This window comes from Heterocephalus glaber, unplaced genomic scaffold (assembly GCF_053883595.1).
Source record: "Heterocephalus glaber isolate CG9 unplaced genomic scaffold, H.glaber_assembly_v1.0 deba00001555, whole genome shotgun sequence".
Lineage (NCBI taxonomy): Eukaryota > Metazoa > Chordata > Mammalia > Rodentia > Bathyergidae > Heterocephalus > Heterocephalus glaber.
In genome coordinates this window covers 11574000-11587519 of record NW_028258346.1, presented here as the reverse complement: position 1 = coordinate 11587519, position 13520 = coordinate 11574000, and the positions used below count along the sequence as shown (strand labels likewise).

Below are 13520 nucleotides of genomic sequence, written 5' to 3'. Positions count from 1 at the left end.
CTGCGTTTGATCCCTGGTACCAAAAAAAAAAAAAACTAACAAAAACAGAATATCACAGAAAAATCACAAGGTCTGCATCCACATGGTACACAGTGTATGGGTTTTTCACTTCAGTCTCTTGAGAGTCATCTAGGTTTTCACATGTAGTTTATTCCTTTCTCTTGGTGAGTAGTAAGCAGTTGTATGAATATAAAATAAATATTTATTTATTAACAGTTGTGAAGTTTTGGTGATAATGAATATAGATGCCATAAACATTTGTGTACAATTCCTTATATGGACTTATGTTTTTATGCTTTTTGGATAAATAATTAGGAATGTAGTTACTGCGTTAAACAGTAAATGCGTGTTTAATTTTGTAAGAAGTTGTCAGTGTTTTCCTGTCTGTACTGTCTTGCATTCTCACCAACAATGTATAAAAGTTCAAGTTTATCCACGCCAGCCTTGAGATTTCAAGTTTTTTTAATTAGCACCTTTTAAACATGTGCATGAGAGTTCTCAGTGTAATATTCTAATTAGATCTCCTCTTAAGTGAATGGTGGTATATCATTTTAGTTTGTCTTTTCCTGAGAACTAGTGATGTTATCATTTTCATTGGCTCCTTTGCCTTTTCTGTCTCCTCTCTAGTGAAGTGTTAAAATATTTTGCATTTTTTATTACTTGTTTTCATTTTGAAACGTAAAATCTCTTTCTCTATTGGATATTTCAGCATTGTGCACCTCATATTTAATACAAGCCTTGGATATCATTTTTCCCAGTTGGTAGCTTCATCTTATTTTCTTAATGGTATATTTCCATATACAGATATTTAAAAACTCGAATTCTAATTTATAAGTTTTCTTGAATAATCTGTCACTACATATGGAGTCATAAGGGCTTTATTTCATGTTTTCTTAAGGAAGTTTAACATCCTACCTTTACATTCACATCTGTGATTTCATAGGGATCAATATTTATATATGGTACAGTATGTATTATGGGTTCAGATTTTATTTTTGTCCCTTTTTTCATTAAGATATCTAATTATTCTAGCAGCATTTGTTGAAAGGATACGCTTTCTTCATTGGATTATCTTGAGCCCTTTGTTGACAATTACTTGATGATATATTTGTGCATTTATGGATTTATTTCTGGACATTAGTTTGTAAGCATTTCCTTTTCTTCTGTTTCCTGAGATTGTATATAATTGCTACTACTTTTTCCTTAAATATTTAGTTGACTTCTTCAGTTTTGCAATATGTGTCTACACTTTTGCCAGTTGGAAAAATTTAAAGATGAGTGTTTTTTAGAGTTGATTAAAGACTATATATAATGGGCTGAGGATATATAGGGAAATAATTCAGGAGTTGAACGCTTGCTTAGTATGTCCACTGTTCAAGGTTCAAAACCAGCAGCATACAAAAAAAAATGTAATTCAGTGAGAGATTGTCTCAAAATTATAAATAAAAATGACAGGAGATATAGCTAGGGTGAAGCACCCTAGGTTTGATCCCTAGAGCTGAAGAAAAAAAAATCACTACATATATTATCTACCAGATTTGGCAGTGTGTATCTTTCAATAAGCTTTTCTATCACATCTGTTTCCAAAATAAATGGCATTAACTTTTTTATAATATACACTTATTATGGACATATCTTTATAGCCTTTAATGATAATCCTTTTTCATTTTGGATAATTAATATTTTCTCTGTCTCTCTATTTGATCAAAAAGACATTTATTTTACTGATATTTATTTTTCTCTATAATTTTTTCTTCTTTCAATTTGATACTCACAGCTTTTACCTTTATCTTTCCTTCCCTTTTGCTTAGATCAAATTTAGTCTGTTTCTGATTTCTTAAAGTGGAAGCTTAAATTATTAACTTTAAACTTTCCGGTATTTCTAACCCAAAAATGAATAACCTGAAGTTTTTTCTATTCACTGTTAATGTTCTGTTGTCTCCATATTTTCTTAAGTTAAAATGTCTATCCATAGCTCGTGGTTCTTTTCTGCATGGGTTTCAGAAGTTCAGTTTGGGGATTCTTTATAAATTCTAGGAAAAACTCCTGTCAAAGACTTAGTGTGTAAATATCACTATGTTTTTGTAGCCTGTTTTTTTATCTTCTTCTTCGGGATCTTCTGCATATCAAAAGTATCTGCTTTTGATAAGGTTTGATTAATAAATGTTCCCTTTTATGAGTTATATTCTTAGATTCAGTTCTAAAACCCGGACAAGTTTAAAATCACAGTGATGTTTTCCAATATTTTTCTAAATATTTTATAATTTTACATTGAAGTCTGTGATCAATGTTGTCAGTCTGTCTGTCTCTTTGTCTAAAGTGTGACGTTTAGATTGAGTTCGTTTTTGCCTGTTGCTGTCCAGTTATTCTGGCATAATTTGTGGGAAAGCAATAGATCATCCTTTGAGTTACTTTTGAACATTGAACTAGAATCAACTGGGTATATTTGTGTTTATTTGTTTCTGGGTTTTCTATTCTATTTCATTAATATGTACATCTCTTCACCATTGTCTTACTGTCTTCTTTATTGTACAGTAAGGCTTGACAGTGGGGTGAAATGATTACTCTGACTTCATTCTTCTGTGTCAAATTTACTTGAACTATTCCTAAGCCAGTGGCTTTTTATGTAAATTTTATAATGAATTTAGCAATGTTTATAGGGATAATTTGCTGATGTTTTAATAGAAATTTCATTAAACTTATAAATAATTTTAAGGAGAATCATCATTTAAACTGTTTTAAGTCATCTAACTCATACAAAATATATGACTCTTCACTTATTTTTCTCATTGCATTTGATAGTTACCAGATACAGATCTGTAAATAATTTACTAGAATAATTATTAAATTTTTATTTTTTTAGAATTGTGTTGCGTTTTTTATATTAGTTGGCTCATGTTCAATGTTAACGTGGAGAAATGTAATTGACTTCTGAATATTTAGCTTGTATCCGGCATTCTGAATGAACACATTAGTTGTAGGTGTTTTGTCGATTGCTTGAAACTTTCTAAGAAAGCAATGATGTCATTTGCAAAAAGGGACAGCTTTGGTTCTTCTTTTCCATTGTCTATTTATTTGATATCTTTGTCAGGCTTTATTACACTTGCTAAACTTCCAGTGTTATGTTGAACAAGAGTGGGTAGTGAAGACACCATTGATGTAGTTCTGATCTCTTAGGGAAGCATCTTATAATTTAGCATCAAATATATTGTTGGTTTAGGCTTCTTGTATTTATTCTGGACAAAGTTAAGGAGTTTCGAATAGTCTTAATTTTATGAGAGTATTTAAGGACCGGATGTTGGGTTTTGTCACTTGCTTTGCCTGTAACAATTAGTTTGATACTTTAATTTTTTGTTCTATAGCCTGTTGATACAGCAGATTACATTGGTTGAGTTTCAAATGTTGAGTCAGCCTTATATAACATGAATAAATCCCACTAAGTCATAGTATATAATTATTTTGATAGTGTGACTGATTGAATTGTACAATATTTTATTCAGCACTTTTGCACATGAGTTTATGAGGAATGTTGATCTGTAATTTTCTGTTATTCAAATTTTTGTAATGGATTTGTTGATTTTTATTATTAGGTTAGTACTAAGCTGATTAAATTGATTTAGGAAATAATCTGTCTTCTTCAATTCTCTGAAGAAGAGTGGGTAAAATTGTTCATTCCCTATCTCTTTAGAAGATTTCTCTATTAAAAACATCTCAGTCTTAAGATTATTGATAGCTTTTTAATTACCCATTTACTTTTTAAATGGTTACAATCCACTGTTCTATTTTATCTTGATTAAATTTTGGTGATTAAATATACATACTTTATATTTAAATATAAACGGATTTTGCTGAAGTACGCATGTAGAAGAAAGTAATTTTATTCTATAGCATCAAATTTTAAAAATGAATTTAGGGACACATGCTAATGTGTTTGCAGGTTTGATAAATCCAGTGGCATCCTGCTCTCAACTTATTAGAATACAGTATGTATGTTATAGGATGTTGAACACAGTGAGACATGTCATAGGAAGAGTTGCAACACATCTGAAAGATGATGAAAATTAGTGGTAACTGGGAAACTGGGATGGAATTACAGATGGTACAGATAGTCTGAGGGAGACACATATGAAAGGGAAAAAAAGAAAAAGGAAGAAAGTTCAACATAGCCAGCCATTTCTTTGCTTGCTACATACTTTTTAACACTTATTTTTTGAATAATTGGAATGTATATCACAATGCTTAGTTTCTTAGTGCTCTTGTTCAAACCACATGGATTATATGTCCAGTAGCTTAGTTACTTTTGAATATCTAACCAAGGACACTAGTAGATGTCTGTTACAAGAAAACACAAACTGTTCATTATAGATACCTATACGTTGTACATACATCTTATATATGATTTATATAATTTGGAAGATTAAAGCTTTTAATGTCATTCTTTATATGAAGTAATTTAGTTGTTGTTATGGCTTGTGTTTAGATGTCCCCCCAAAGCCTCATGCAGATGAGATGGGACTTTATTTTTCAGAGGTAGCTGAATCTGGAATGTGTGATGCTGGGATTAAGGGTTTAAGGGCGTGTGATTACTAAACTACTACATGAGAGTGATTAGTTTGGCATCACCCTAATCCCGGTAGTCTGGATGGGACAAAAGAGGCAGAAAACTCAGTGAAAGTCTCTTTTGTTACCTTTGCTGTCTTGTGCGTGCCATGTTGTTTCTGCTCGGCCCTGCCTGTTTTTCATTCCTGCCTTGGAATCAGCTGATTATGGACTGAAACTTCTATGAACTGTAAGCCAAATAAACCCCTTCCCCTCTAACTTTGAGTATAAGGTACTTTGTCTCAGCAATGAAAGAAAAGTAAACAACACAGTTGTTCACAGTTGTTAAAATAATTTTCCATCTTATAGTACCATACAGAATATAATACAAAGTTTAGTGATTTTTCTCCTTTGGAAAAGATGATGATATTTCGTCAGACTATGAAATGCATTCTTATCCAGACATAAAGGATAAAAAATGGTTTCTGAAAGAGTTCTACAGGATAAATTCCATTGCTCACTATTTACTATGATGGCACAGTAAAGAAATGGGAAGATGTTTATTGTATAAATTTAATAAATTATGAATTAAAACATAAAAATACTATCGAAAGTGTATATGGTTGGCAAAGAGCAATGAAAAAAATTATTGACCAGTGAACCCTCCCTCAGGCCCAAGATATTTATGGCACATAATGCTCAGAACACACTTTAGAAATTTATAATAGAATATCAAGCCACTTAATTAGGTTCATTTATCATCTGTGATTAAAAATGTGCTTATGAATTTGTTAATTCAAATATGAATCCTGCTTTCAACTTCTTATCACTTAGAGTATGGATAATATAATAAAATGAAAACAATTAGACATGCCACTGAAAGTGTTTTATCCAGTTTTTTTTTTTTATATTCAGAGAACAGAGAGATAAGCTTCAGCCATGAGATTTGAAGAAGACAATGGAAATAGAATTTTAGGTGAATAAAGAAAAGTCAAAATTTTGAAAATGTAATGAAATGGACTTAATGACATACATTATAAAGAGAATGAAAAAACACATACAGCTAGGACATGTGTGCAAATAATTTCTATTCATGTATTTTTCCAGATAAAGCCTTCAATGTGCTAAACACCAGGGATTCAGTAATGTGCACGAAAATGTAAAATATCAGGAAAGACTGAAAATTCACTGTGATAGAAAGTAAGAAATGGTGTTACAGGAATATACAAAAATGTTTGCACAGTGGGACAGAGAAGGTGATTGGACAGCTGGCTTCCCATTAGGAAGTTTAGTGTGGCGTCCCTGAAAATGAATGAGTAAATGCATTATATGTATTTGAACCTTGAACTGAAGTGAATAAATGGGACCTAAGATAAGATGAAAAGATGATTTTGTGGAACAAATTGCAGCTGAATACAGAACAATTAATTTTACAAGGCCATGGAGACGAGAAGATGCCTCAGGAATACATTTCATCTTAGTGCTTCAGAAAGAAGGGAGTCAGAACAGGCAAAGTCAGCACAGCAAGAGAGCACGAGTGGGAGGAAAAGAGGGAGGTGAGTGCAGGAGAGTGGGAGAAGGTGGTGGGACAGAGGCCCTTGGAGTTGTGGGGCTAACGATGGGAGGAATCCCAGCTTTAAAGGGTTTGACTCGGTCTCTGAGTGCTGAAGATGAGGAAATGCAGATACATGATGGCATTCGAATGATGTTAGAGGATTGGAAAATTTGTTTAATGAACTTTAGACTAACCAAAGATGGCACCGGTTATTGCAAATGTTCATTTTGAGAAGGTTGAGAAACCAGCCATGGACGACATGATAGGATGACAAGAGCCTCATGAACCAAAATAGGCTCAGAAGAGTTTCAGGAGCTTCTGAAATAATGACAAAGACCTGTGGTTCTCTCAGTTTTCTTAAATTTAACTCACAGTATTTTCAAGAGTATATTGTGAAGATTATATTTCTTAATGGATTGACAAGAAAAGAAAATATTGGATCTAATTTTGAATATCAGCTAATGATTTAATTATTGTCAGTGGCAAATTAAAATAAAATATAAAATAATAAAAGTATGACTTACCAAGAGTCACTGCAGGAAAGTACATTCTGTAATTCTCATTATTTCTGCATGGAATATTCAGTGAAATGTGACATCAGTTTTTACCGTGCCATTTCATTAAAATGTATTCTTTACTCCAAAGATTTGTTAAATTCTTTTTTGGCACAAGTAAGTAGAGTAGAAGAATACATATATATGTGTGTGTGTGTGTGTGTGTGTATATATGTATATAATCATAATGATGATGATGTGAATTATCGCTTTGACTAATGTATACACATAATATATGCTCTCTGCTTGTTAGTGGATTTCTTGGCTATGAAGTAGATCGTCTTGGTATCACATTTTTGTATTCAACTAATTCTTATTTTACTCAATAATGGCTGCAAAGTGCAAAAGAGTGAGGCTGGAAATTCACATATGACAAAAAGATGCTGTAGAGTAATTTGAAAAGCTTAAAGATCAAAAAAAATGTTTTGAAAGAGGTCACATTCACGTGATGTTTTTGCATCATGTTGTAAATCATTCTATTTTTTTAATTAATCTCTCACAGTGCTTCGTTTATAAAATAAGCTTTACCATATGTATATTTACATAGGAAAAACACATAACATACATAGACTTCTTGCATATCAAGGATTCTCTGGGGTTCTTAGAGCGCAGGTCATAGCTAAGCAGTAAACTGGGGTTTTTTCTTAATTTCTTTCTGTTAAATCACTGTTTGTTGTACCCCATGTGCATTCTCCCCTTTCTTAGGCAGCTCTACTTTTTTTTAAAATTTCACCGTCTTACATTCCAAAAGTTGATCTCAAGTTGCAAGCTGTGTTTGCAAAAGGCTATTACTTGCCTTTCTATAATCTGTACTGAAATTAGATGTCTTTGGAAAAGTAGAGAAGTTTATTCTTTTAATATCTGTTCCATCTTCTTTCCCCTTCCTTTTCTTAAGGTTCTTACTCATTCTCTTTCTTTTTTTTGGTCTTTGAAGATCTGTTTTCAAACTCTGTGTTTCATTGTATCACAATCATGCTTATATCTTATATCATTGCATTTAAAAGGTATATAACCTGTCAAAATAACTTAAATTTTCCCTAACGGACATTCATGCTCAGCAGATCGGGGGAATGAACAGAAATATAAACTATAAACCAGAATCTGGGTTGAGCTGAACTACTCCGTTGAAAATATAACTGGACTAAATCCAAATATTTTTCACTGAATTATTATTTGAGCAGAATAAACCAACAAAAACAGTAATCATAACCTCAACACTGTCTGAAAGTTATGAAATAAAATTTTAAAACTTGAGTTTTAAAATTACAGAGGTAAATTTCATCCCTTTATTTACTAAATTCATATACAAAAAAGAAAATCAGCCACCTGGCCAAATAAATAGAGCCACTTTTATGTAAAAACAAAATAGGGGACATATAGGAAAAATGTAGAGAAAATGTCAAGCTAGGAATGGAAGTGAGAAATGTATAGGATGTAGCCCAACTTGTTCGTGTTGGAATCCAACCTTCTCTATAAACCCAGGGGACGCCATGATACAAACAAGGTAAGTTTGCATTCAGCATCATGTGGTCATCCACTCCAAGTGATGACCTCACAAACATTTTAAGAAAGGTAGGCTTTTAGGGGTAAGAGGTGTGTGTCAGATTGAGGGTCCCTACATCACCACACACATCCTCACAATGGGTTGGTGACATGCACAGTGACATCTTCTATATCCCTAGCCTGCTGGTACTGTGGTGTGGCAGACTGCCAAGCCCCGAAAGAGGAACACTTCTCCATCCCTGGACAAACACAAACACAAACACAAACTAATAAATCACCTCTTTTACCTTCTGAGGGAGAAAAACTTGACCCTTGAAGAGTGGTAAAGATGTGTCATATCTTGTTTATTTAAAAAAAATCTTCATCTAAAACTTAGCTTCACTATAGAACCTTTGTTTTTGAGGATATTTTTATCATGGGTTTATTTAGCACCTATGATTTAAATAGTTAGGTGTATGGAGGATGTACACGATGGTGATACTCTATTAATGAATGAAGTTGGAAAAAACTGTTTTGATGGAAATTGCCAAAAGATTAGGAAGGAAAATATACTTTTTATATTCATCATGATCAACAACATACTTTCAATATTTTGCCTTAAGTAGTTTGTTTGAAAGAGATCGTTAAGTGCTATCTTGTGACTAATGTGTTAAGACTCAATATATCTACCAAAATAAATATTTTCTGTTTACTCATTGGAAGAGGTGTCTAATACACCATGTAAGCACAGAGTAGTTTATAATTCATAGTAGTATGAAATTGCCTTAAAATAATGCTTGCTCTATGAAAAAATTGTGAAATTTGCCCTCCAGTGTGAAATATTGAAAATAGGTGAATAAGAAAAAATGTAAGAAAATAGCTATTCGATTTCAGTCATAAGAATATCAATTTCTTTGACAAATTTATACTTTGTATCTATTTTGTAACAGTAAGTACATGAGGGACACAATTACCAGCACCATTAGTTCAATACCCATTATGTTCATTGTTGCCCATGTAATGAATATATTATCAGTGACATAAACAAATTTGGGTGATTCAAAACTCATATGAAGTTTAATTTTACAGTTGATTTTGTCAGTATATGCAACCTGATAGGAAGATAATATTAGAAAGGGCACTATTCTATGATTGATTTTACGATGTATAAAGTAGCTATTTCATTTGTTCTTAAATAGTTGACAATATGAAAATCATGTGTATGGTTTACCTTTGGTCCCAATTCAGTGAAAATGTTTACTGCTGAAAAGCTTTTTAAATTTTTATGTCATTGTCTTTCATAATTCAGGTTATCTGGAATGAATATACCACCACCAATTATCAGCAACAAAAACTGGCTCAGACTCCATTTTGTTACAGACAGCAATCACCGATATCGTGGATTTAGTGCTCCGTATCAAGGTATATTTAATGATTACCTCTGCTTCTCTTGATGTGTAAAATGATTTTGGTATGCACAACTGCATTTTGTGATAGAAGAAAAATATCCTTAGTATTTATAAATGATAATTTGAACAGGCAAAAATTGTCATTCTCTTGCTCAGCAAATGTGATCATTATTAAATTACATTATTAGAGTGACTATTTTATAGCATGGTGTTCAGAGAATATCATGAGTTCAAAAAAGGTAATATGTAAGACACATAATATTTTACTTTAACAGGTGCTTAAACACCAGGACATTCTATCTAAAGCTGTACCACAAAACACTGCACAAAACCTACAGAAATAAACAGGCTCATTTCTTGTAATCCATTTCCACTCACAGTGTATTTGTTATTGCTAGTTTAATTAACCTTGTTAGGTTTATTATCTACCAATTTTATTAAGAGACATAATGTTTAATAAATCAGATATAATATTTGGTGCATTAACTTAGGAAAACTCTTTAGAACAAGATTATTATGAGGGTAGACTATTAATGAAAATGTAGCTTCTTCAATGTTCAATAGTATTTTGTGGGCTTAGAGTACTTTTTCCTCAGACTGCTTGTGTTAATAATTCATTTCATTCCCAGTGGTGTTTCAGCAACTGCTCAAAACAGTGAGCATTGCCATAGTTAGCTTTTTTTTTTTTCCATTTATTTGGGGTTTTTTTGTTGTTTGTTTGTATTTTTGGTTTTTAAAAAATACTTTCTTCTTTAGTAGTCTTTGTTCCTAGGCACTTTACAAATTTAATATGGTAACATTAGACAGCTTGTATTTAGGAACTAAAAGAGTATTAGACCATATACTGTATTGATTTCTGGACTAAAATTGAGCAATTCATTTTAATTTCCTGGACTACTAACATCTTTGCAGATGTTTCATCAGCAAGACTTCAACAACACCAACAAACCATCCTTTGTATATTGATGCTCACAGTAATAAAAAATCCCAAGGATAGTACTTTAAACATTTCAGGGGCAATCCACTGTAGAAAATTTACAATAATTTTTAATTTATAAGGCGATTAATTGGAAAGAAAACATGAGGGTAAATTTATTTATTTATTTATTTTTTTTTGGTACCGGGGATCGAACTCAGGTCCTTGCACTTGCGCAGCAGGCCGCGAAACCACTGAGCTAAATCCCAGGGCCCCAACACATGAGTTTTTTTTTTGGTTTTTTTTTTTGGTGCCGGGGATTGAACTCGGGTCCTTGCGGTTGCGAGGCAAGTGGCAGAACCACTGAACTAAATCCCTGGCTCCTGGTAAATATATTTATAAGGCTATGCAGTTTATTAACATTTCTTGTAGCAGAAAATATTACCAATCATTAAATGCCATATTTCAAGTTTTACAAAACAAATATTCATAAAAGCATATTCTATATATTTTATTAAAATAGTAATCCAGGTGTTATAATATTAATCTTACTATTTTAATCTAATGTCACTTTTAAATGTACAAAACAATTCGATCCACTTTCAAATTTCAATTTTTAAGGCTTTTGTGAACTTCAGAAATCAGGGGGCTTTTCTTTACTAAAAAGAAAGAATTATTGCAAAACCTTTTTATCTCTAGGTTGACCCTTTCCTTGTAGAGTTTTCAGTGACATGATTTTATGGCTCTGATTTCTCTTTGCAATGAGTTAAGCCAGATGGTGTGGCTGAAATTTAAAAGACTACGTTCTTTACTTATGTGTGATCTTTTATGCTTGATCCATGAACTCTCAGTTGGATGCCCTTTACTTTCTTTCTGAATAGAAATAAAGCAGCATTTACTTTATATGTAAATATAAAAACTGGAAGAAAATATGGTTATCTCAGAAAATTAAGTGGGGCAGTGGTTTTTGAAATGCAGTTTCATGAAAATGCTATCTTCAGGTAGGGTTCTTTCACATTATGGAACAAGATGAATGGTGACCTTGTATATTTAAATATTATATCAATATTTCATTCATTTGTCTTAAATAGATTGTTAGTAGTGTTTTCAAGACTTGATTTGATTTTGCAGTTTTGCCTACCAGATTTCAACACTAAAAAATGCATATCAATGAATTCACCATTTTAAAATGGAAAGGAAATATTATATCATGTATGACATTACTATTTTCAGCAAAAAAAGGATTTGTATTTGTGTAGTTTTTGGTATGATATATATCTAAAGACCACAGAGTAAATAAAGTAGCTTAAGAAAACAAAAGATAGATTTTATAAAACGATGAAGGGAAAGTTGTATGCATTCTCTTAAATTGTACACTTTTAAAACTTTCATGATCAGGGTTAACTTTTCTAATAGTTAATATATCAAAATAATATTTTACCTAGATATTACAAATTCAGTTGGAGATGTAGTTTTTGAAATAATCAAATGAAGTAATTCTAATTTAACACAAGACACCTGTCATAAGCTAACGAAAATGTCTGAGAAAATGAAAATTTTAACATGCAGAAAATATATGTCCTACTATTAAAGGATAATCATACTTTTTGTATTGTTTCATCTAATTCATTTTAGTGGTATCTACATTAGAATCAATTTAAATGGAAAAATTAAGGACATTTATTATATAAAACCAAAAATCAAGTCTTAATGCAGGTCAGTTTCTTAATTCAAATACTTACTGAGTACACAGTATAGTGTTGATTTATCTATACATTTTAATTTATTTAATGTTTTAATGGAGTTCCAGGCTTCCTAGGACTGGGTATTTTATTCATAACATTTTCATTTAATTTGTGTCCTTTATTAAATACCATGAAACTTATCTTCAATCTACTAAGGGATTCATTGAATCCTGTTAGCTATTTTTTTATCATTTGCTCCACAATTGGTAGACCAGGCACATAAACCCAGGCCAATCTGTTTTTCCAAATAGAATCATCTCGAAATTGTATTATAAAGTAGCTTCCTGATTGGCTTAGGTAGTATCCTTAAATAGGAGTTAGAGATTAAGAATAAAATGCTAAATAATAGAGATCTTGTACCATAGAAAAATGGTAGAAAATTTTGTGATTAAGTAAATGCCTATGCTATGGAAAATATTACCTTCTCTGAGATCTTATACTAATTATGTTCACTTTTATCTAAAATAAACAGAAGCATCTCTCTTTTATTGCCCTCTAGAGTTTATTTATACTGGAAATATTTTATTCTAAGAAAATTTTTATCATTTCTTCTTGGATTTAAAATTTTCTCTTTAATCTTCAGCTCTCACAAAGAAAATCATTTCAATACTATTTTAATATATGTCTTTGCTTTTGAATATTGTTCATACATTCAAATTCCATTAAACCTCTTCTAATGAGAAATTGATTTGTAACATTGCTCATATAAATATTAAAACATTTTATACATTGTAATATTTAAAAGTTTTACCTCTTGAAAACTTCATATTGTTCCTTGATCTTTAGTATAAATCAAAAACCAATTCCTTTTTCATTTCATATATCTAAAATCATGTCTTCTTATTTCTAAATTAGAAGAGGATTTTCATATGGCAATTGTCCAGTGGAGAAAATGTTCCCTCTAGAAATCTTTATTTTAAAATATTGGTTTTTATCCATAAGTTTCATTATTTGAGCATGAAATATTATTACACTATTTTTATTTTAAGTTACTCAACACTTCAATATTGAATCACATTTTTTTAAATGTTCAATTACAAATGCTGTAGCTATAGACATTAATATATTTTTGGCATAAAAGTTTAGAAACTGCAGCATTTAATTAACTCCAAAGATTTAAATATGTTGATTTTTCTATCTTCCAGCTCTCAATATAACTAGTTATATTTTGATTTTTCTTTTCTTATGTAATTTTTTCTATTATTTTTGTGTAGATGTTTGATACACACTTATTTTAAAAGTGAAATATAAGTAACACATGATATTTTAAATTTGTAAAATATAATATCTCATAGATTATCATCATGGAGGGATTCCCTG

At 31.2% G+C, this 13520-nt stretch overlaps 1 protein-coding gene across 6 annotated transcripts in view; it reads left to right on the top strand.

Annotated features, from left to right (window-relative positions):
- Window positions 1–13520, top strand: part of Csmd3 (CUB and Sushi multiple domains 3) — a 1141260-nt gene that overhangs the window by 375940 nt on the left and 751800 nt on the right. For all 6 annotated transcript variants that reach the window (XM_087190703.1, XM_087190702.1, XM_087190706.1 and 3 more), the window contains exon 6: window positions 9440–9552. In XM_087190703.1, the coding sequence (XP_087046829.1) occupies window positions 9440–9552 (113 nt within the window). The remainder of the gene's footprint in view (window positions 1–9439; window positions 9553–13520) is intronic.